Here is a 26,181-nt window from a genome sequence, read left to right as displayed (position 1 = left end):
GGTTACATCTGTCGCTAGGCCTGGTGACCACGATGTAGTTCAGGATTACCTATAGGTATTTGTTTCTGGCCCAGGGAGGGGAATATGACAAACATCCAAAATGAAGATGGCTGTCTTCTGTGTTGTTGCTTTCTCTGCTTGGTAATGACGATTATAATAACGTACAGATAAATTGCCTGAACTAAGCAGAATGCGCTCTTTTTTCTGTGGATTTTCTTGAAATGAATTTTACTGAAATGTTCAAATAAACACTGATAATTATAAGTGTTTATTTCCCAAAAGCTTACTCGTGCAATATTTCTCTTGTTTAGACTACATATTTCGGCTATTACATAACCATCATCAGGTCTGTTCTTAAGTTACTGCATTATTATTAGCAGCATGAAATGTTACACTGGTTACAATTTTTCAGTTCAATTTAAAAATTTTGAAACACTTTCTTGTGTGTATATATTAAACATGTGTGAGTCTTGTGGAAATGTAGGTGAATCAAATATGAACCTAACAAGTCAGAACGAAATTACATGTTCAGTTGTTGGGCTTTAAAAGCAAGAGCGGTATAAGTCTCCATTGTTACATGGATTAGAACCAGAAAGAGATAAAAATTATGATTTCCATCTCAGTCTCCTTGAAAAGAGAGATCTGCCAACTTCAGAGGTGATTACACTACCATTGTCTATGCCAGAACTGCGAAACATGCGGCCCCCGGAAACATTTTCCCTGGCACATGGGTGATGGGGTCAACAGCCCCAGGGCCTTGAAAAATTACTTTTAAAATGAATCAAGTATAATAAAACGTGATGATGTTCTTAAATAAGGGCAGATGAAATTGCAATTCCTTCTTATGCTTCTTCTCATTATTTTTAAATTTATTTCCTTCTGATAGGGAACACATTTGATATTAATTATTCACATTTTACATTTATGATTGAAGGTAACCAAATTATAAGTAAGAGTAATTCTCTTTGTATTTTTTCAACTACCAACAATATGTAAATATGGACAGACAATGGTCAGCCTTTATGTGAACACCTGCATGTATAACAATGCAAGAAAAAGCATTGGAATTTCTAACCCACGCATGCAACAATGTTGGCTGGGCATGCTGTAAGGCTCTTTTCTCATTTCTTATGCGTGCAGTATAAAGCCTATATGAAACGAATTGCACTCCATTCCTTTATCTCAGAAACTAATTGTTATGTCATCTGTTTACTGGGCATCGTTGTGTTTCATTATTGCCATCAACAATCCGCTTTCGTTATTGCGGAAAGAGCTGAGCTGTGAACTGCTTGTAGAAGAAGTGCATCATAGGCTAGATAATTTTGTGTTGTTAGAACCCTTTTAGAATATCACAAGTACTTATCTTGTATAAGAATTATTATGAAATCTGTGATACTGCTTTCCACTCTCCATCTTATTTTGATTAAATTGATCAGGTAAATATAGTAGCATTACAATTAAAATAAGCACTCCTTAATATTCCCAATATTGCAATGAGAAACTTCTGAAATTCTACTAACCCTCCTGGAATCATTGAGATCCACTTGAAGAGCACTACATGTCCAAGGGGTCCACAGTGACCAGTTCCACATATTGTGACCTCCATGCAAATCATTTAAAACCAAGAATCAGATCGGAACCTCATGGACTGCTCAGTGCTAGTGTCCTGCTGCAGCACTGCACTCTCAGCCCATACTGCCTGTGCAAGAGCTACAACCACCAAGGACATGCATTTCAAGTGCCTCCCTCATCCTCCATACTTGCCTGACCTTGCCACTTCCAACTACCATACATCTGGGGCACTCAAGGAGGTAACAGACAGAAAGACCTTCTGCTCCCATTAAGAAATGTAAAAGGCAGTGCATGAGTGTCTGTGCAAACAACCAAAGGATTTTTTCAAGAGAACCTGAAGTATAGGTGACACTGGAGGAAATGCAATGGGGACTATGTTGAAAATGAAAAAATCTGTACAGAACCTACCTGCAATATACAAGCTGTGAAAGAATTTTTAAGGTTCTCATTTCACTTGCCCACATACAATGCAGTAAATGCAAGTCCTGATTGAAAGAGAGAAACAATGTGCATTTTAACCTTGGATGATGAACAAAGTACAAAAACCCAATAACTCTGTGAAAAATTATGTTCAGCCATCAATGGTTAAAGATTTTGCTACAGGGCAGAGTTAGTTCTGACACTCATTCCAATATTCTCTTTACTGTTCACCTATTACACTGAAAGTTGAATGCTTAGTGTAGCTGATGCAGAATTATGAATAGTAACACATATAAATAAGTAAAATACAAACTTTGTTTGTCTTTCGAAGTTCAGTGTTATGTGTGACCATCTTCCATTACACCAGTTTTGTTTGTGGTAAGAGTTAATATACAGTGATTTGTTAATAATGAAATCAGAATTCATTCACTCAAAAGCTGAACAATATATTTCTTTTCATACCTACATTTTTTAAAATCACCTTTCCTTATAACAATTTGAAACTTGAAACTGACAAAATTTCCTATACTTCCTATTCACCATCCATACACAACAAGCAGCACATAATTAAAAACTTTATAACAAGAAATTACTCAATTAATATAAGTACCAGAAGCTTGCCTCTGCTTCTTTTGCTCACCATCCCTATCAGAGGCCTCCCATCTTTTCCTTCCACTGATAGAGATTTTCAGGCAACAAATGAGGGAAACACACATGGGCCATGAACATTTCATCTTTCTTCAGCTTTAAATGCTAATGCACCAAAAACTTCACACTTCACACAGTACACCTATTAATAAAACCTCAGTTTTGTCAGACATGTTTTCTCCAGCACATCCAACCTGTTCTTGAGTAGCTCACTGGCACTGTATGAGATGCATTTGCAGTAGATTCTTTTGTACATTAAATCAAAGTGCACTCACTCCTAGTGTGATCTTATACAAAACAATTATGGTTTAATTATGCTGCTGGCAGAGCCACCTACTGACCGAATTATGTACACCTATTATTGGCAGAACCATCTACTGGCAAATACCTTATATTACCACAGTCTGACACAGCATGATGTTTTATTGTTTTGAAAGATAATCCATACTTTCAATCAGCTATTTATTGTTGTTACTTAATACTTTTTTGAGATGGGCACAGTCACAATAAGCTCTTGGTTAAATAACTTCATGAATATACTAATTCCATTAGCATGTTATTAAATTAATTGTTCCTTTCAACATTAATCACAGAATGCTGACTGTCTGACTTCACAATGCTAAGTGTTGTCATACAAGGAAGAACACCAAGTTGAATGTCTATCAGTGGTTCCTCCAGAACAAGTGATTGCTATACCAAGTAGGGTTTGTTAATGGTGTAAGCAAAACACACCAGCCCACCAATCCAAGAACAAATAGTGACATCAAAAGCATTCTCTGAGGGTCCTTATATGTTAGAATCTCTGCAAAATCTGGGAATCCCATGTGGTTGCAGAAGGCATGAACTGCAAATGGTGCCACAAAATGACCTGCAATTAAAATAAAACACTGATAAAAAACAAGACTATCAAATAAATATGATATGCTATGTACATGATGTAGAAGAGCACTGAAATGTGTAGCAATAGGCAGCCTCGTAGTGTTACTGTGTATAAATGTACATACTTTTAACACAAGGAAATTTAATCTCCACAGAAAATGGGTATTTATATTGTAGTAAGTCAAGCTGAATGCATTACAGTACACTAAGATCCTCCAGTGGACAGCAACATACTTTCCCAGATACACTACAGTGAAAGAAAATACTGTCCATCAAATGTTACCCAATATAAATGAGGTGGCACAAATACTCCTGTACATATTTTTTGTTACATTGTATTTTGTTTGTGAAAGACAGCAATTCATTCATAAACTTTGTCTATACAAGAGCTGATATGCATTTTCCCCTGATACAGAATGTCCAGAAAGTTTCTATACAGTAGAAAACAAAACATTTATTTGCAAGTTCCTCTAGAAACATTATTTCCTTTAGAAACAATACCATTTTCCATTTAACATTATGTCAACAGTAAAGAACTACGATCTATGCAAGAAGTAACCACATAGCCAGTCTCTGCATGTTGTAGACATACAAACTACATATCTTCTGTTCTGAGACTAACTGAACACTCATTACCACCAAGCACAGGTAGATATCAGATATTTAGGAAGGTAAGCGCCATTTTAATTGTTCAGTTAACTGCTTACTTGGTGCCACTGACTGTCAACCACCATTATTAGCAGTAAAATGGTGGTGGTAAATTACTTATTTTTGGCTGTCAAATGATGAATAGCATTGCTGTCCACAAATTCCTGTGATGCTAATATGAGCAGGTGCTAAATCTGGACTGTATTCATGTGAAATTGTCATGGTCTGAATTACTGATAAACATGAAAAGAGAGAAAAAAAATTTAACCCCTTGTTCTCCCTCTTTCATGTAACTATACAGTCATGATGGGTTTAAAATGGTGTTGTAACAACCATCCAGTGCCAAATTTAGACAAAAGAACATGGAGGAAGAAGAGGCATTCAAACTGTCAGAGCAGTGGCAGGGATGGTCAAGTAGGGTTTTGCAAGAGTTGCAGTATAAAGAAACCCAGGAACCCATCTGCGATATGGAGACTTCAGTAGCTAATAAACATTGTGAAGGCACTAATTCTAATGCACACAACTCTAAAATAAAATAAACTTCCTCCATATGTCTTAGTAATCCAAAATAATGTCTCAACCAACAGCAGTAGTTCAATAACTAATGAAAATCCTATGAACTTAAATGATTCTCTATCACAGCCAAATATTAATGATCAAGTTAGGTGGCATATAGTGGAACAGATTATTGACTAAGGTAAAGGCATTCATTCTGAAGCAAGCCAGGTTGATAAGCACAGCTTCATATGTTATTGGTTTACCAAACAACTTTCAGATGTAAATGTAGTACAACCAGCCTGGATGATGTATTGCAAACTGAATAAACATTTATTTTTCTTTCCTTGCATTCTCTTTGGCAAACAAACAACATATTATTAAAATGCCAAGAAAGGATATTCTGACTGCAAAAAAACTCCCATTCATGCATAGATCACGAGTATTCATTGGATCACAGCACTAATTTCTTGAAATGGAAGTCAGTGGATAAAAGAATAAAAGAAAACCACTTTGTTAATTAAATTCAACAGTAAATGAAGAAGAGCAAAAATGGCAGGATATTCTCAAGTGTATTTTAGGCATTTTTTCTGTGCAAAATTAATCTGGCACTTTGGGGTTCCCAATGATAAAATTGGAAAAGAAAATGCTGGGGTCTTTCTTGATATTATTAAACTAACTAATAATCAAAACACAGCACTGGTTATGTAAACTACTGTCTAATAAAATTCAAAATGACTTTATTGGCCTGCTGGGCAACAAAGTCTGAGCTAAAATAATTTCTGAAGTTAAGGAAGGAAAGATGATCCCCACCAAATACAGAGCAGCCAAGTGACTCCTCACACAAATTTTATTCATGGAAGAGTTTCTATTAATCATAGAGATGGCGGGGGTCACAGTGGCCGCGCGGTCCGAGGCGTGGGACTTGTGCCGCTTGGTCACTGGGACCGTGGGTTTGATCCCACTCAAGCCATGGATGTCTGTCCACGTCTTTCTGTGTTGTGCTGTCCTGTGTACAGATAGAGGCCTTGCGATGGGCCAATCCCTCGTTCATGGAGTCCTACCAAATGTCCATAGATCGAAGATAATGAAGAAAAGGTTGGGATCCGCAGTGCTCAGGCACTTGAAGAACGAGTCATAAAAGTATCAAAGTAAGTATCATAGAGATGGCAGGAAAATAAAATGAAGTGCAAAAGAACATTATTGTTAGATTTCTGCCATGTGAAGTACAGTTTTAATCTGGCAGATGTAAAAGCAGCTTCTTCAAATACAAAACATTTTAGTTTTTCAAGCTCCACCAACTGCTCTTAAATGTTAACAAGCACATTACAGACTGCTTAAAGGTCACTCAGAAACATACTGGTCTTCTAAAGCAAGTGCTATTAAAGCACAGCATTCACAAATAACAGAACTGTTTAATATGTTGAATGATAATTTTGCAAGTATGTCAGCCAATCCAGGAACAATTTCCATTACCCAGAAGTATTTTCCATCAAACATACCCTCAATCCTTAGCAGTAACATGCAATTTAATTCTGAACTGTTGTTAACAAAGCAGTGAAATCCAAGTACGTGACAGTCTTGCAAGCCTCATGAAAGTCAGTTGGATTGAAGGGTATGTTAAAAGTATTATACATGAAGATGTAGCTGAAGAAGCCTTAATTTGTGCTAAAAATTGCTGAAGAAATGCAAATTACAACTTTTATATCTAGGAGAGAATAAAATAATTATTCAACAAAGCAACAAGAATTCAGCTTTGTCTGTTAAAGGGTGGTGGTGGTGTTTTTTTATAGGTAGAAAAGTGAAGTTTTGCAAAAAGCCTCATTGAATTTTGAATTTTTGTTTTGCACTCACAGCTGTGAAACTAATTGAATTAAAAGGAACTACAAACAGTTTACTTTTAAAATATACATAATGGATACTGATGCATTGTAATAGTTTGAGGTGGAGAGCTTCAAGCATCAAGCATAAAATTTAGTGTCTCATGTGAAATCAGCAATAACTTGATCTTTTCTGGCTGATACAGGACTGTGTTCTTGCAGGGCTGCTATTCAATCACAGAAACCACATACCTTTTTTTTTACTTTGCCTGTTACTGTCTTATCATGTGAAAGGACCCTCGGAAAACTTAAAAGAATAACAATTTTTTTTAGATAATCTGTGGCACAAGATTGTCAAATTTTGGTGTTCTTCCCACAGAATTCAGCATTAAAGAATGTCTTAATTTTTATGATGTAATCATAAACTTTGCAGCCATTGAAATTAGAGTTTTACTGTAAACACTATTAAATTTAAAACTGTTCCTGTATACAAGTAAATGTGATTTTGTTGTGCTACTACACCTCCATATTAGAATCAACTCCTTTTTTAAGAGGTAAGATTATGTTCTTTAATTTGGGATGATAATATTTCAACCTGGTGGCCCTGGGTGCTCAAATGCCTTATCTCAGTACTGACAGCAATGTTAGAAATTTGGAAGTATAGGGATGGTTGAACCCCAACATTTTACCAACCTGATGGTGCACGGCAAGTTTCACCACTTATCCAGTTGGCAGATTGTACATGTATGGATACATGTGAACTAGGCTTCAATGTCTTTCAGAACCAGTGTTCTCTTCAAAACAGGGGGATGGAGTTGGGTTTAGGATAGTCTACAGAAGATATAGTGGCATATCAGTGGTATGGTGGAGAGGTATGGTCCAATGATCATAGTGGTGAAGAGAGGGAATGTTTGGTTCTGGGAAGGCTAACCAACAAGAACCAGTGCATCTGATGGACAGAAATGTGCTCCAGGGCACAAATCATCTAAAGAGTGCCTGTGCTGTGGACAGGCATAGAGAAATCACAAACTTAAACTTGTAGTGATTTAAAAAGCCATGATCACTCAAGGGTACTGAAGCAAACTGCATTCCTGTCCATTTTTGGAACTAGAAAGGAGTACGAATAGAATGGGAGACCTTTGAAAATTTATCCCACAAGCATTTTGTTCCAGAAGTTTGGGCTTTCCTGAAAGAGAGAATTAGCACTACAGAAAGCAGTGTTGCTGCTAGACAATGCCCCTTGTCATCCAAGAGAGAGCACACTGACTTCTGAATATGGCCTTGTCATTGTACAATTCTTGTCCCCAGTGTCAGAGCTATTATACAGCCCATGTACCAAATAGCGATTCTGTCCATGAAACGACACTACGAGGCTGATCTCAGAAACTCTGTTGATGGAGATGACACCACAACAGAATTAAGGAAAATAAATAACAGTGTTAGAGAGAAAAAATATTTTAAAAGTTTTTCTAACAAAAAAATCAACAAGTCTGAAATTCATGTTCTGTAAATGCCAACAAAGATGATGTTGAAGAATGGCTACAGAGTGTTGCTTGTAATCTGGGCTTCCGGCACATGACAGACACTGTCAAAGTTGCTGGAAGAAAACGAACAGAAGTTGAGAAGGACAAATGTGAGAAGCTTCCAGTGTTGACACTACTACACTACACAGGTCAGAGAGGGTTTGAATACCATGACACTGCAACCACAAGAAAAATTTATGCTGCCATGATGAGGAGTCTAAACAGTTCATAAAAACAAGTGACTTTATTTCTCAAGATAAACATCACCTGCATGAAAAATCGTACAGTAATTTGTGATGTCTTGAAAATCAACTGGACAAAATATTTTAAATTATTCATGTTTTTCAATTATTCATCCATCTTCTCCCCTTCATTAGACTGAATAATCAGGAGTTAACTGTACTTCCAGTCTCCAGAAAGTTACATTACAAAATTAAGTTTGCAACATACAGAGTGATAGTCAAATTAAAATAAAATAATTTTAGTTAGTTTTTTGTCCATGCTAGGCACACACAAAGCAAACAATATAAAATTAATTAACTGTGGTGACATGTATTATCAGTAAGTATAATTAATAAATTCAGTTTCAAATTAAATAATAAACAGTAACAATGACAATATATTGTAAACGTTAAGAACCTGCAATTAATTCAAAAACATATACTTTGTAAAATGTATTTCCAAAATAAAGTAAAATGGCTACACAAAGGTGGCACTTCACCACCCACCCCCAAATTTATGAGACTTCTGACATCTTTGAATGTACATCTCAGTCTAATTCCCATTTAGCTAAACCCCAATGAGTTAGAATTATACACACCAGTTTTTGCAAACAGAAATGCTGAATAGGCACCAAACAATGTTGTATATGAAAACTGAAAACCTGAAATGAAATTCATAAAAATTAAATAGATTAAAAACCAAAATAAACTTAGACAATTACATTCTTAAATAAACCCACTAGTGCTGTGATATTACTGCAACACTTACATGATATCATTAAAGCCCTTTTGAGATCTAAACCACTTCTCATTCGTTCTACCATATGATGAAAATGAGCTGAAACAATACAGAAACATTCCTTTCACTATTAGCAGAGACAAAACAATAGTTCCTCTACCAGGAAGTAATCTAAACACTAAACAAATTGATAAGCTTACATAAAACATAGTAATATAAACAGTTTTATATTTTAATCATCAACAAGATATTTTGGTATAGACTGTGCGCGTGCACACACACACACACACACAATCTTTATTACATTCTGCTGATCCATAAGTTTGTCAGATGATAATAGGATGTGGAATAAGTCATAATAATATAACACATATTACAAGTACTGTCCACAGATCATGAGAAAAACCCTGCTGAGGGAAGTCGTTTCTGGTGCGGTACGGGGGGAATGTTACTTATCAGCTGGACTAGAGGGCTGCTATTGGTGGGAAGTGTGATACATCAAGAGTTTTATGCTACTACAAACAGACTGAAAACATCAAGCCGTTAAAGAGTAGCATGTAGTGAGTACACCTGTACTGTGTTCTGTGAGTGTTGCGATAATATTGTAGATTAAATCACTGTGCAACTGTGAGGTAATCTTAAAGCTGTACCCATTAAAACACATGAAAGCCTTGTCTATTGTTCGTTCAGTGGTTGTGGAACGAATGCTTTTAGGATCGGTCTTCACTCATGGCGAAATCTTGAGCATGCGCGTATATCAAATTCCTAGCAGGGATTTTCTCCTGGTCTGCGGACTGTACAATTCATACTGTTATATAGATTTCACGTATTATAAACAAAGAGTTCACATAAAATAGTGACGTTACAAATATATTCACCCATTTCACACAGTAGATAAATTATACTACCCATTTATATTACATAAAGGCAAGAAAACCTTAATGAACATTTTAAGTTTTTGTAAACATTACAAATTCATCAACAGAGTAAAGTAATATGTAATTATTTCCTTAATGCTACTTTATATTACGTCCTCTTATTTATGAGATTTCTGAGACTTTATGGTACACTACTGAAAATTTTTGTGTGCATAATATGCACTCTTCTGAGAACATGGCAATAAGTCTATGAAGCTAATTCTTATTTCTCGAGTTGACACTGTGTACAGCAGAATTAGTTTGAAAATGTACCTGTTTATTTACAGCAAAGTTCATTAAGGAGAATATGCATTCACATGAAAGAGATAAGATCATTAATCTCTTGAAGAGACTTATACATTAATTTCTAAGTTTGACACCAGCCTGTAATCTAACAATTTTTATTTGTAAAGTGAATATTTGTTTGCTGTTAGATAAATTACACAAAGAAATTACTCCATACTTCATTATGTTTCAAACAAATTAATACAGGCCACCAAAAGAGCATGCGTGTCAGAAATTAATATTTGTTGATTTCAGAAAAAGTCTTACCTACTCCAAAGAACAGTGGGCAAACAAAAACTGCAGTCATTGGTCGGTAGCACTGCAATAGTAGAGGCAACATGCAGGCTCTGAAGGTGAACTCTTCAGATAGTGGTGCCACCACATGGTTACGAAGCCAAATTAAGTTTGTTAAATTTGACATCCAGTACATGGGTTCTAGAAGGAAAGCAATTAAGCTATAGTACTGTAGTTCTTGAACAAAGATGCAAAATTGTTGCAGTTAAAACAGTAAAATACAAAACCCAAATGCTTTTATTATTTATTTCAGAGCACTATGTTAACTATTACTACAAGGAATTTCCACATATTGCCTTGTACTTTACGATAGTGAAATCCAGGCAAAATGTTCTGGGTATATATGTACGATTAGGAATCAAAGAATGACAGAAAGTTTTTGTTGGTGAGCATTGGTAAATGACAATTTTTTAGACTGAGAAGATGTAGGATAATATTAAGATGAATCACAGGAAAGTGGGCTGTGGAGATGGGAAATGGATTGGCTCAGCATCACGTACAATGGTGGGCTTAGGCATTACCATATCAGTTATCTATGTTAACTGTTCATCTGCTAAACATAGTGTAATATTGGATACTTATTGGGAGGTTCTCTACAGATAAATACTGATATACCTAAAAAATGCCAGAGTCACTTATGTTAATATTCTTCCAAGAACATTATTCATAATCATCCAATGTTCTGATGATATAACATATTCACTTGATCAACACTGTTATATAAACCAAAAACAAGAAAGAAATAACTTTTTTCAACACTGTACAATTCAATTTCAATTCAGGTTTTATATTAATTTAACCCCAAAAATTACTGAATATGTAGAATGGAAAATTTCAAAAATTTTAAAACATTTCCTTGCAAGAAACACAATAAGGGTGAAGCATGGATGGATAGATAGAGACTTTAAACACTGGTTCCACACAAACATTTTGGTGCAGAAGTTTGAGCTTTCCTGGAAGAGAAAGAATTACAAAGAAAGCAGTGCTTCTACACAATGCCCCTTGTCATCCAAGTGAGACCAACTTCTGAACACTGTTCTTGCAGTTTTTGCCCCCATCATAACCATTATACAGCCCATGGACCAAGCAGTGTATGCATCCAAGAAATTACACTACCAGGCTGACCTTGCTCTAGTAATGTAAAAAAGTGCATCTTAAAATTGAGGAAATACAGTTGTTCTGACTAGAATAACCAGAATACTTATGTAAATTTCTGTGTTCAAAACTTGTGATACTAGCTATGATATACCATCCTCCAAACAGCCACCACCTCTTCTCATTGCCAACAACTTCTAATACCGCTCTGGTCTATCAACACCCAAACACACATACTGCCTCATCTGACTGAAAACACCTGTTATCAGAAGCTCAATTTGACTGTAGTTCATACCTGATTTGTAGAATGTCCTTGAAGAATAAGAACAAAGGAGGTACCCTTATAGAGCAATGCAAGAATATGAAACACTCTATTATCAGTCAGATTTCTCTTTGATTGCATAGAACAGCCAGCTTCAGAAATATCAAGATGTTTCTTTTACCATGAATCTGAAGTATAAACTTGAAAAGCAAGATGAACCAAGAAATGGGCGTGTATATCCTCACCACTGTGAAAATATCAAATATCATAAAGGTGAGGCCAGCACTGGTGAGAAGTCAAACTTGGGACTTCCCCAATATGCAGGAAGCAGCAGAGTATTTATTGGTCAACAATGGACCACTGACCTTCTGTAGTAATACTATGAAGAAATGTGACAATCATTCATATTCCTCATTTCCTACATTTTACTGACAATAAACAACCTGACAGAATTGATAAAAATTATGACAATGTGGAAACTTGAAACTGTCCGACATCCTGATTAAATTCTACAGTAGATTTTATAACTCATCTAACATCTAGCACAAGGTCATTATGTTAGTACTATGACAGAAATCATCTGGAAAGAAAAGCAAAAAGTTTGCATGCTGACAAATATGCACAAACCACTCGCAGAAGGTAACTTCAGTGATGAGAATGACAATGCTCTAAAATCAGCCATTATGGAAGACTGTAACCGAAACACAGCAAACAGTTGTCTGTCATACATGGAAGTGGACTGAGAAACATTCCTCCCACTGTCTACCTGACAGTGGGACTCCTCTTACATCACCGAGGTTTTCTTCTGGAAGAGAACTGTGCCTTCGGCCTGTCAAAAGAGGGATACCAATTGCTGTGACCACAAAATCAGCATGTCTAGAGTCCAGCTATAACAAAGGCAAGAAGCTACACTGTTGCATGTTCTGCTCATGGAAAGGTTGCACAAATTGTGTTCAGTTGTACAAAGTGGGAGGTATGATTGTGTATGTATCCATGTTTTGAGGATTACCATACAAAACTAAACTTATTTATACTTCACAGGCCAACAGGAGTTGCAACTGCTGTACAAATGCAGAAACATTTTCCTAATAACATGAGTAATAACACAGTATTATGTATTTTAATTTTCATTAATTTCAACTTCAAGGAATGAGCATATTGACCCATTCCACGACAGCTGATCAAGGCATTTGTCCTTACTAGAGCAAAGCGCTCCTTTCGTCTATCAAGGTCATTCGGCAAAAAAGTGTAAAGAAGATGGGTCACAAAAATGTGTAAGATCAATATCAATAAATCGACAACAATGGTTACCTAGGAAACGTCATCTATTTACTCGGCATACAATGAAAGGAAGGGGGTTAAAACACTTGACCAACCCCCCCTTTGGGGAGGTTGGTCAAGTTTTAAAATCTTGAGTAAGAAACTAAACTAACCCCCCCGAATGGGGGGTTAAAACACTTCTTTTATGTGCCACAAATCTACAGCATGGAACTACTGGCTTTACTTCCCCTCCAAAGGAAGTTGTGCTACGGACTTTAATCACCCTTAAACATCCACTGACCTCGGCTGGGTTTGAACCTGCAAACCTTGGGTCAAGTGGTGAGCACACTAACCACTAGTCCACCAAGGGTGACATTAATTACAAACAGCTTATTTTACATATGTTGTTGAAAAAAATGTGAAAATATATTATGTTGTGAATTCAAAGGGACTATCTGCCTGTCTTGCACTCAACCTAATTTACCCAGTTCCTCTGATCTAGCAGACATACCAGCATACAATTTCCATAATCCACTGAAGCCCTGCATGCTGAGTGGACCAAGAAAGAGAACCATTGTAAGAAACACTGGAATAACAGTAGCAGGGAGCAGACCATGCATTCTCAGACCCAACAGTTGCCACAAAGAAGCCTGAAAAAAGAAAAGCCACCTATACACAAACGTACCAAGCAATACAGAAACTGGTGCGAGGTTCCACATGTTTCAATTCAATTTCTTGCAATTCAATTTAAGTTTATTGTATCCTGTAAATCACAGGCCACTTACATTTAAATTTTCTACGCAGACAATATTTCTGTACACACCACACAAACTGGAAAACTCTTACGCAAAATGTAGCACAGCATGGAATATTTAAATTGACTGTGTTTTGCTTTGTTAGACGAAGCAGAGGATGAACTTCACACTCTTTGATCCAAAGGCTATATTGGCTGAGACAAGCAGCTTGGCTCAGTGGTAATATTGGAAATTGCACTCTTAACGACACCATTAAACAACCTCATAATCAATAATATGTAGTGGTTGCAGCACAAATCTTTCAGAATTGAGTTTAATTCCTTCAAATGCTGGTAACACTCATTTCTAGTTGGCTTTCTTCATGCACAGCTAGGAACATTTTCAAGCAATGCTGTTTATTTTCCTGGTATATGTAAGAATAGATACTGTTAAGTTAATTAGAAGAAAAACAAAAAGTGGTTCTAGTCTACTGCGAGATACAATTTTTGGATTTTCCAGATAAGATCCAAATAAACTACTTTGCAGATACAAGTCAGAAACACTATTCCGAAAACTAGGAATTAAAAGTCTATTCTTCCTACTTTATAACTAGAATTGCTTTATGTTAGACCAAGCAAATTTATGACATGAAAACATGTAGGTAGATACCAGAATTTCAAAGAAAAACATGTTGTCTCAAACTGTTTTCAGCCCTGAAGACAGGATCAGTATGTTTCTCTGAAACACTTGAATCTAGCATCAAAACGCAGAAGATCATCATCATCATCATCATCATCACTGTGAGAACTTCAAATCTCAGATATTTCAATGCGGAAGTATGATGGGTAACAACAGTTAAAAAAGAAAAAGATTGAGAACATTTTGTCACCTACAAAAAAAATCCTGCCTTAAAACACAATATGATCAGTTTCCCCACAACCTTATAAATTCATGTTTCTTCAACCCAATATTTATACAGTACTTATCATGTTTGTATTAATTGTGTGAGAAGTAAAATAAATCAATTCCTACCTTGTTTTCAGGAAGTCAGGGGTTCAATCACCAGAATGTCTGTACAGACTGAATTTGTCCATTGACATTTTTTTTACAAACATATTGGATTAAGATATATACTCATCCTAAAGTTTAAAGTCAATATAAAATTCAAATCAAAATTGCTGAATCTTAATGTGTACAAAAAGCATAAATGTCACATATTTCACATGTGCTTTGTTCTCATTTGGTTGTCACATTGCAATGTATGTTGTTTTTATTGACCAATTCCCTGTAATCTTAACAGACTTACTGACAGTTTATCAGTATAAAAAGTGCAACAGAGAAAAAGGCAATTCAATTCATGATCAAAACAATCCTTAGAACCTTACATCAATTGCCTACAGCAGCAAATAAAATAAATAAAAACATAATTATTTTAAGTCAAGAAACTCATGCAGTTATGATGGAATGTCAACAAAATTGTTCAAAAGTTACCCACAGTATATTAGTGTTCCTTTAAGCTACCAGTATAGTCAATTACTTCTGATAAGGGAGTAAGGGAAAATGCCCTCAGTTTGCTTCTTGTTGACACATTGAATGTGCTGGAAACTGTGTGCTAAACGTGTTTGTGTTGTTCGACCACTATTCTGCAGTAGCAACTGCTTTATATTTATAAATTGTAGAAGAGCCACCACGTCTGGTAAGAGGAGTGAATGAGTTGCTAAAAGTTGCGTAGGTCTATTGCATTAGAAGATATGATGGACGTAATTCGTAGAATAGAAGGTGGTGATACTGGTCGTAATGTGTGCAGAAGTATGAAGTTGCCTCCTTCCACTGTGACCACCATAATGAAAAATTCATATAAAATAAAACAGTCAATGCAACAGGCTACGAGAGTAAGTGCAACACAAGTAAATTATAGCAGAAGTAAACTTTTAGAAAGAATGGAGAAATTGCTGTTGCTATGGGTGGAAGACATGAATCGAAAAAACATTCCCTTGACTGAAATTGCTATCACGGATAAAGTGAAGTCAATTTTTGAGGAACTTAAGTCATCAATGTTTGGGTGCTGCGAACGCATGTCATTGACTTCCCATTGATTTACATTATAAAAAGAGTTTCAATTTACACCAATTCGTCCAGGCATAAATCAAGGGTTACCTGTATTTGTAAAGTCAAGTACAAGAGAGTAACAAATTCCTTCACCACTAACATTATCCTCACAGAATAATAATCTGGACTCATAAGAGGGCTCTCAACTGTTATACTCTTGTTCAAATTCATAGACAAAATCTTACATACCTCTGATTATAAAATGTATGTTGAAATACTTTGTGACGTTGTTAAAGCATCTGATTGTATGAATCATGACATACGACTACCAAAACTAAACTTTTATCAAATTCAAGGTAAAGAAAGACAATGGCTTAAATCACACCACCATGGCAGAAAGCAAAAGGTAGAAACTAAATCTCCTAATTCAAATTATAACACATACTTAAACTGGGTTGTTTCAAATCATGGAGTCCCTCAAGGTTCAATACTTGGTCCTCATTTTAACCTCTTACATATCAACCACCAACAACCAATTCTCAGTCCAAACCTTACACTCTCTGCTGATGATACTAACTAACCAACTAAGTAGATGGCTTACTGAACTCGAAGGTTCATCAACGAATTAACCAAAGCCCTCCACCGGACCCTTTCCTGGGCCAACAAAATCCAGTCTCCTTCAACTCCTATCTCCCACAGATCCCGCTGATATTATCCTCCCATCTACGTCTAGGTCTCCCCAGCGGTCTCTTCCCCTCAGGCTTCCCAACCAATACCCAGTGCACGCCTCTGGCCCCATCCATGTGCGCTACATGCCCCGCCCATCTCATTCTTCCTGACTTAATCACCCTGACAATATTGGGGGAGGAATACAGATTTTTAAGCTCATCATTATGCAGTTTTCTCCATGCCCCATCACCTTCTCTCCCAGGCCCAAATATCCTCAACATGCTATTCTCAAACACCTGCAATCTTTGTTCCTCCCTCTGAGTGAGAGACCATGTTTCGTACCCATACAAAACAACAGACAAAATTATTGTTTTGTATACTTTAATTTTCGAAGACAAAATATTCTGAACTGAGAAGTAGCAAGCATTTTTGGAATTTAGTCTCCTCCTAACTTCCTCATGAGTGTCATTTTGATTTGTTATTGTTGCTCCCAAATATTTGAACTCAGTAACACTTTCAAAGAATTTATTAACCACTCTAAGATAATTTTGCCGCCTGTCTGCTGACGACGAGATACTAACATGTACTTAGTTTTTTTCTGAATTTACTTCTAGCCCCACCTGTCTACTAGCCTCTAGTAAAACTTCTGCATTCCTCTTTATTGTACTTATATCACCCCCAAATAAATTAACATCATCAGCATATGCCAATAGCTGATGTGCCCCATTCAATTTCAAACCCTCCTGCATATCTTGGACTTTCCTGATGGCATATTCTAGCGCCAAGTTAAAGGGCAAAGGAGACAAAGCATCTCCTTGTTGTTCCAAATGCCAAATCTCATATCCTTTTTCAATTGCCATGGTAGTGCCAAAGAGTCCGTCCTGTCCGAGGCTTAGTTAGTTTTTTTCGTAACGATGTTCTTTTACGGTGAAAGGTTGTTAGCCTTACGTCCAACCCCCAACCTGATGATACTAGTATTACTAATCATCCTGGTAGTGACTACTTTCAAAATTCTATTAATGATATCTTTGCTAACCTGAACAAATGGTTTAAATCTAAAACTTCTTGACGATGGTGAAGAGTCAATTGAATAAAAATTTTCTTGGATATTATCCATCGTCTAGTAAATATAAAACGTAAAACGACGTTTCGGAGATGGGACTTTATCTCCGTCTTCAAAAGCCAAAGAACTCACATTAAAGAAAGACAAACTTCATGAAAGTTGCAAACAACAAAACATGTATTAATTCAATATCAGTTATGACAATAAAACAACTGAAGCATTAACTACAAAATTCTGTGACTTCCAAATTCATACCTTAAATTAAAAGCAGCACAACGAATATATTATCTCCAAACAACGATCAGTATGCTTTGCCATGAGGACAGTAAAATCACTCTTGAAAACAGATATTTTAAAATTAGTTTACTCTGCTTATTTCTATTCCATCATGTCTTCTGAGGAAATTCAACAGAGACGGAGAGTACTTAACACCCAAAATTAAATCATCAGGCGTAAAAAAGTCTCTTGAGGAAAAATTTGATATATTCTATAGTGAATTCTTACTCTCATTACCATTGTACATTGGAGAAGTGCCAAACAAATTTTGACATACATAGTATAAACACAAGGATAAACATGACATAAGCCAAATTCTAATCTCACTACATATCAGAAATGTGCTTACTTGTGCAAGGATCAAATTATTTGATACTCTCAGAGCCAGCATTAAATGACAAAATCATTTAAGCCATACTGAAAGATTATCATTTATCTTATTATGCCTAATCCACAGAATTTATTTAAACTGAAAATTGTTAATTACTATAAATATTTATGTAAGTAACTAACAACAATGTAATGAGACATGAATTTATTTGTATTAACTGTTGTTTTAAAAGCTGCATTTCCTGTAAAATTTTCTGGCCTTAATATCATTCCAACCACTGAAACTGAGTGTAATACAGTCCCTCAGTCAAAAAACTCATCAGGTTATTATGAAATAACAAGTAAAATTTTGAAAGCTTGTTCAGCTTTAATTAGTCGTCCATTAACCCACATTTGTAATCACTCATTATACACAGGCATTTTCCCGGACCGCCTTAAAATATCAGTAGTATGACCGCTGTACAAGAAAGGGGACAAAACCAGTATGACAAATTACAGGCCAATTTCACTTTTAACTACTTTTTCTAAAGTGCTTGAGAAGATTATGTACAATAGATTAAGTCATCATATGCATGCTAATAACATATTAGTCCCGGAACAATTTGGCTTCAGGAAAGGTGTATCCACTGAAGATGCAGCTTTCAAACTAACAGACAATGTGCTAAAATCTGTTAACCAAAAAATGCATGTTGGAGGAATTTTCTGTGATTTAGCAAAAGCTTTTGACTGTGTAAATCATGAAATTTTGTTGGATAAATTGCATTTTTATGGCATTCAAGGAATAGCAGCGCAATGGTTCAGATCCTATTTAACAGATAGAAAACAAAAGGTCGAAGTAAAAGCACCTAAAAACAAACGAAATTTTTTCTCAAACTGGGGAACGAGTTCCCCAACGGTCAATTTTAGGGCCCTTGCTTTTTATAATATACATAAATGACCTTCCTCCAACAATAAAAACAATAAATACTTTAACAGAACCCATAATATTTGCTGATGACACAAGTGTCATAATTTCTAATAAAAATTTTGATGATTTCTGTTCAACATCAAACATAGTTCTGTATCATATGAGTAAATGGTTTACTGCTAACAAGCTGGCCCTAAATCTAGATAAAACGAATATAATAAAATTTATAACAAATAACTCACCACAGCTTGCTTTAAGTATTGGTTATAATGGGAAGTATATACAAGAGTCAATAAACACAAAATTCTTGGGTTTGCAAATTGATAATCACCTAAATTGGACAAATCATATTATAAACTGATTCCTAAGTTAAGTGGCGCATGTTATGCAGTAAGATCTCTGTTGCATGTCAGTAACACTGACACACTCAGATCAGTATATTTTGCCTATTTTCACTCTTTAATGAAGTATGGAATATTTTTTGGGGTAATTCATCAAACAGTAAAAACATATTCACTTTAAAAAAGAAAATTATTAGATTATTGGCTGGTGTAAAACCTAGAAATTCATGTAGAAGTCTTATTTAAGAGATTGCAGATCTTAGCTCTACCTTGTGAATACATATTCTCGTTAATGAACTTTATTGTAAATAACCAACAACTCTTTCAAACTAATTCTGCTGTACACAGTGTCAACACAAGAAATAAAAATCAGCTTCACAGACCAATTGCCAACCTCTCATGCTTTCAGAAGAGTGCATATTATGCAGGAATCAAAATTTTCAACAGTCTACCATCAAATCTCACAAGTCTTGTAAATAAGGAGGAATTTAAGGTAGCATTAAAAAGATACTTAATTACACACTCCTTTTACTCTGTCAATGAATTTATGTTGTATACAAATAAGTGATAAATTTTTCTTGTGTGTAATGGTACATCTATTTGTAGCTTATCATTTCCCTAGGTGAATACTTTTTTTTGTATTATGTGAAATTTATATAATAGTTTAAATTGTACTTTATAATATGTATTGTATTATTATTATTATTATTATGACTTTTTCCACATCCTATTGTCATCTGACTGTCTTATGGATCCATGGAATGTAAATAAATTATTATTATTATTCCTTCTAACAAACAGGCCATGCTCTCCACACTGGTGCACAAGGTCAGATCCCTTTGTGACTACACGAGCTTGCATAGTGAACTTGAGTTAATCAGGACCACACCGAGGCATAATGGCTACAGCAACCAACAATTTTGATGGGCTCTCAATCCACTGGCAAGAGTTACACCACCCCCATGAACCTGTCTCAGTCACCTTCCTGCCCTACATGAACATGACCTTCAACACATCAGCAGGCTGCTGTCCAGGCATAACATCAAGTTGGTGGGCCTACCCCCAAAGAAGATCCCCAATTTCCTTTGGCCTGCGAAGGACAACTTAGGACTCCTGGTGTGTACAGTGTGCCCTCCAAGTGTGGTCAAGTCTACATCGAGCAGACCAGCCGTTCCATCTTGACCAGAGTCAAGGAGCACCAGACAAATCTGCCATAACCATCACAGCATCAACCTGGGCCACTGCATTCAACTACAGGACACCATCATCCTCTCCACCAAATCTAGATACATGGACTGCATGATCAGGGGGGCCAATGAGATTGAGCTACATCTGAACATCAAGAACAGGGAGAATGGCCTTTGCCTGAGCTGGTTATGGCAGCCCCTCATTAACTCTCACAAAGGATGTAGGAAGCATCCGATACACCAGTGCTGACCTGGCCACTAGCCATTACGCTGTTGTTTTCAATAAACCACTAGGCCCCGGCCAGTCCTTATTTCCTACCTCTAATCTATCGTGTTATTCCATCCATTTTTCCAGGTATACTCCTTCATTCCTTGTCCTCATCATCACATACACCCAACTCCTTATGTCTGATGATCCACCCTGAGGAGCCCCTATACTGATGGCTTTCTTGGACCACTCTCTCTTGCATTTCCATCCCCCTCCTGCTGGCCAGGCTGTGGTATGCCCACCTCTTAAACCGGCTCCCAGGCCAAAGCCTCATCCTGACACAATTCCTCACTAGTCTGGCAAAGGCCTTGCTTGACTGACTGGTTCCTGTATCTCAAACTGATTACATGTGCACTGCTTACTCATTGCCCTGATGATGAAGGCAGGTAGGACCTCTGAAATGTTTTTAGATAACCTTCTACTAGACTACATGGCACTACAACCCAGAAGACAGTCATCTTCATCACAGCTCTTGTTAGGGTACTGAAGGAATGGTCATCCTTCTTCAAAACCCTATGGCCCTTCTTTCAAATATGGACATGAATACAACAGAAACTAAATGACCTCAGCATACCATTTGAGACCTTCCCATCTTGATACATCTAAAATCTGTCATCAAAATACTGAAATGATGACAGACTTAAGAGGTGGCCTTTAGATGGAAGGACTTGAAAGTTTGTACTATTCTAACACAACATATAAATCCCATAAAATATTTTTGTGACAACAACTCATATATGAGGGGTTTAAAAGCAAAGTCAGCAAACTCCAAATTATCCACAATTTGATAAAAGCACAAGAAACACTTAAGGGCACTTGGGATGATATTCAATTTTTTTTTCCTCTACACAGCATGACATTCAACATGTGTACTTAAAATTTGAAATACACGTGATTATTTGCCCGAAATTAAGTTTTTAAATATGAAGAATGCTGGCCTTGCTTTGCATTGAGGACATTGCTGAATTTGAATTGCACATACAACATATATCATAAAGTCTGTTTATATAATACTAAATACAAACTGAACATTTTTTCATTGTTGCAACTGAATTTCTTCTGGCTGTTATATGTACCACATCAAACAATCAGTTCGCAGACTCAATAAGAGGACAGTAAAGATTCTCTTCCTCTTAGTTGCTGCAACTCCCCAGTTGAGAGGCTGAGATTACTGTAGCATAGAATTGTAGGCTACTATGTTTCCCATCCTTCACCATAATGATTTTCCAGAAGTTTCTGAATGCCCTTCAGTTTCATAACACATTTTCCTGCTTCAGGGTCCAACATGTACAAACCTCTTCTTTTTTTATCACTCTTTTAAAACGTCTTGATCTGCTTTTATAATATGGTTCCCCTTGGACTGGTACATTTGTACCAACCATTTGCACAGAGAAAGGTGAAAGTGTCATAACCCTCATAGTTTTATGTTATTCGTTGTTGCCTCTTACCAGTTAATCCTGACAATCACTTCCCAGCATAGCTACTATCATGTGTATCAAATCTAAAACTTCTTGACGATGGTGAAGAGTCAATTGAATAAAAATTTACTTGGATATTATCCATCGTCTAGTAAATATATTATATATCTATTTACTAGACGATGGATAATATCCAAGTAAATTTTTATTCTACTATCATGTGGTTTCCCATTATATTTGTTTTTTCTTTGGAATCTACAATGAATTACACACACCTCACTTTCTTTTCAATATTTCTGAAGACACCATCAGGTGGTATGAAGCAATGGGGAACACCAGTTCAATCACTTCAATGTGGTTTGGTGCACACATTGGTCTTAGGCAGCACATTCTTATTGCTATGGAGTTCTTATTCTGCCCACCATGTCTATCCACAATTAGGTAAAGCTTTCTTATTGGTAAAGTTGCTTTTCTTAAGCTATCATAAAGTGCAGAGGCTTTCACATACTCACCCTCCATCAAGCAATGGCTGTAGGCACTACCAGATGATACCAGATTTTCTGTAAAATAACGCTGGTAAATTTCTAAAATTACACAAATATAGCTGGCAGCTGTGGTAAACCATCTGGTTAGGAAGCTTAGGGAGAGGAAATTTCTCTTGGCAATCAAAACTGAGCATAAGGTCAGGTCTTGGCCCCTTAACAAGATCAAGAAATGCCTTTGCTCTGAGAGCATGCACTATCTTTGCTGCTATAAGGTTTGATTTTTTTCTGGGTCCTCTTCTTTGCTGTTAATTCCAGACACCTGGAGCACTAAACTGTTGTAGGATGACCATATTCTATGTTGCACTCCAAACTGAATACTATGCAAAAGAATCCTGACTTTACTCTTAGTTCCATTCGAGACTTGCAACACACTTTGCTAATAATTAAGCTAGATGACAGGTACAGCCAGACTGATGTTCCACTCTGCAGTGAGCTTCAATGCATTTGTATTTCTTAATCAATTTTATAACTAAATGTCTTCTGTCTTCATACTTCTTATTTATATGGTCACCACCTTTCCCTTCTACCAGGGGCCCTCCAGTATCTGCACACATTTTGACAACAGACTTCACAGAACAGTTCTCAACCTGCAATAAACAGTCTGAGGAAAGCCTTTTTGACAAACAAAAATGACAGTGAAATATATAAAATCATGCATACAAACAAAACTGTTTACACTTGAAAAACACGTAGTGCCAAACGCGTTTTGACCTCATGAGGTCATCATCAGTGGCAAAAACATTAATTCATTAGTCTATTAAATCATACAATTCATAAGACAACGGTTTGTTATAAAGCACTGAGCATGAAAAGGTCGCACTTTACAAAACCATACTTCATGTAATACCACACTGAACGTTTAATTGAACATGAGTTGGTGTATTATCTTAAGTTGAGTAACTTAGTTTAATGCTAAGCTTGAGGTTTCCATTGCTGGTATATGGTGAGCAGTGGTTTCGTAGTCTGTGCCCGGATTGTGAACTTCAATGTGGTGTGGGTATTATTGTGTTTTTAAAAATAAGTGTGCAGGGTTTAAAATCTTTCTGACCGAACAGTGTGGCCATCTATTGCATACAACATTTAACTTTGTTTCTGTTTAGTACCAGGTCAAATAACGCATTAGAGTCATGGGTGATGTTTATGTTTATGATGTTTAGCGTTTTGCTAGTTTTATAGATGCAGAAATTTTCTAAAATGTCAAGCATTTTGCCTTTTGAGGCTATTCTCAATAAGTCCATGATATCTTCCATAGGGCGTATTCATGTCTGTGACGAGGATGTGTTAAGAGTATTTTGATCTGGTCAAGTTGAATCTAATGTCATGGACATGCTCTTTAAATCTGGTTTTAAATTCCCTACCCTCAGTGCTTTATAACAAACCATCGTCTTATGAATTGTGAATGAATTAATGTTTTTGCCACTGATAATGACCTCATGAGGTAAAAGTACGTTTGGCACCAAGTGTTTTTCAAGTGTAAACAGTTTCTTTGTATGCATGATTTTAAATATTTCAGATGAACACTGCACAGTATGCAAGGTTTTCAGAAATGACAGTCCTACCAAAGGTCCTGGTATAAAATAGTTTGGAAAAGCTTTGAATGTATTTCAAGTTCTATGGTAATTTTTGCAATATGGGGTTAACAGAAACATATTTCAGCAAAAATGCATCCTGTTTCAGTTTATCAACATATCTGTAGAAGATACTGTCAAAGTCTTTGACTTCCTTCATTGTCAATGTGGTACACTAGAAGGTATCTCGTTTTCTGGTTGCATGTTGAAGAATGGGAAAGACAGGTCTTTAAATACCTGCATGAAAGATCCCAGTAAAATTCAGTAGTCTTTACTGAAATCACTCGGTAAAGAAAAGAAAACAAGAGAATTACACTAAAACCATTATTCAAACTAACCTCATTTTCTTTGTTTCACTCCTCTTCCACTTGCGTGGCTGTTCAATGCATTTCCATGTCTTTGTTGGTGTAACTTCTGTTGCTCAAACTTCCATACTTTATCTTAAACTTAAAACACATATGAGAAAGTAGGAAAGGAGAAGCGGCTCACACAAGCACATTTCGGACACTCTTAACACGCAGGAGTTTAAAACCTAATGTCTGCCACTTTGTTACATGACCATTTTAAGTGCATCCATTAGTTGTGTTAGAGGATGATGAACCTGAATTAAACTAAAGCTTGGAGATTGTTGTTTTTCCTTTAGAGGTAAACGTTTGCAACTTAAAAATCAACGCATATTGATAGTTTAGAAGAAAATGAATTACATAATGCAATTTTATAACTTCAAGAGAATCAGTACTGAACAGGAAATTCTACTGCTCTCGTAACTTTAATTATAAAATCATGTCCTAACAAAGGCTAGTCACTCGATTGTATAAAACTCATTAAGAAGAGAATAAGTGAGTTACACAATTACCTTACAACTATGAGATAGCGTCTGTGTTTATGTGCCTTCTTCACATGCTCTCACAGGACACTGCACCATTCCTAAATAATTTTAATTTGGCAAAACCATATTCCCTTCCTTGATGGATGGAAACCGTGGATAAGTCACCCATACTGTTCATCATCATGCATTACTTTAAAAATTAGTAATATGGGGTAACATGACAACTTATGAACAATACCCTTCTATCAATGTGTCCAGTACTTCCACTTTTGACATGTGATACCTTTTGGCCACATGTTCAATTAATAGTTCTAAGTGTGGCATGATGTTACAGAGATATAAGTGAAGATTAACTTCTTCTTAAAAAAATGACATAAACGTCAAGCATTAAGTGGTGACACTCACCTTTTGAAGAACATGTTCCTGGGAAAAATAATATAAAAATAATGGAGATATAAACATCATTATGAAAACACTCAGGAATCTCTTCTTTATTGTGGATGGATGGTCCCTACAATATAAAAGCAAAATTACACTATGATTTTTTTCGAAATAGAATAATGTGCACTGAAGCTGCCTGTAGCATAATTTATACTGTATTAGCAGTTCTCATAATTCTACAAAAACTATTACCGGATTTAGGGAGTTCATCACTTTTGTGCGATACATTTGGCAACACTGTCGCATGCGAACAGCGAAAATAATGGTTGCAATTTGTGTAACTTGTGTAAAATCTGTAGGAGACGGTAATATTTTTACCTGCTGTGTGGAGACTTCCATATATACAAACTTGCAACATAGACAACAGAGAGAAGAAAGCATGCTCCTGCAGTTGTTAAACAAATATATTCTCTAAGTATGTAGCTCTCCATACTGACATTACTGTAGTCACGTGATTAAAGGAAGCTTCTGTATTGGT

The 26,181-nt window shown here is 36.1% G+C and overlaps 1 protein-coding gene across 4 annotated transcripts; it reads right to left on the bottom strand.

Moving 5' to 3' along the window:
* Positions 1 to 2,417: 2,417 nt before the first annotated feature.
* Positions 2,418 to 26,151, bottom strand: Sras (Ras converting CAAX endopeptidase Sras). 4 transcript variants are annotated; one of them, XM_022082488.2, is made up of 7 exons: positions 26,022 to 26,151; positions 25,668 to 25,773; positions 13,563 to 13,728; positions 10,435 to 10,602; positions 8,996 to 9,064; positions 8,826 to 8,888; positions 2,418 to 3,508 (listed from the first exon to the last, which is right to left on the bottom strand). In XM_022082488.2, the coding sequence occupies exons 1-7, from the start codon at positions 26,132 to 26,134 to the stop codon at positions 3,303 to 3,305; spliced, it is 891 nt and encodes a 296-aa protein (XP_021938180.1). In that variant the 5' UTR covers positions 26,135 to 26,151; the 3' UTR covers positions 2,418 to 3,302. The 4 variants fall into 4 exon arrangements, with proteins under 4 accessions (XP_021938180.1, XP_021938181.1, XP_021938183.1 ...); XM_022082489.2 differs by having other exon boundaries at positions 13,590 to 13,728; XM_022082491.2 differs by lacking the exon at positions 26,022 to 26,151 and adding an exon at positions 25,896 to 25,956.
* Between the last annotated feature and the right edge of the window lie 30 nt (positions 26,152 to 26,181).

This window comes from Zootermopsis nevadensis, unplaced genomic scaffold, assembly GCF_977971745.1.
Source record: "Zootermopsis nevadensis isolate Lab colony 2312 unplaced genomic scaffold, Znev_1.0 Znev_ptg000013l, whole genome shotgun sequence".
NCBI lineage: Eukaryota > Metazoa > Arthropoda > Insecta > Blattodea > Termopsidae > Zootermopsis > Zootermopsis nevadensis.
This window is presented reverse-complemented; position numbering and strand designations above follow the sequence as displayed.

What these genes read in the sequence shown, in the direction of transcription:
- Sras (XM_022082488.2), bottom strand. Translation starts at nt 26,134, where the DNA reads ATGGAGAGCTACATACTTAGAGAATATATTTGTTTAACAACTGCAGGA. An exon ending in TGGAAGTCTCCACACAGCAG is followed by an intron (nt 25,774 to 26,021) that starts GTAAAAATATTA and finishes TTTATATTGTAG; the next exon opens with GGACCATCCATCCACAATAA. An exon ending in ATTTCTGTTTGCAAAAACTG is followed by an intron (nt 3,509 to 8,825) that starts GTGTGTATAATT and finishes TTTTAATTGCAG; the next exon opens with GTCATTTTGTGGCACCATTT.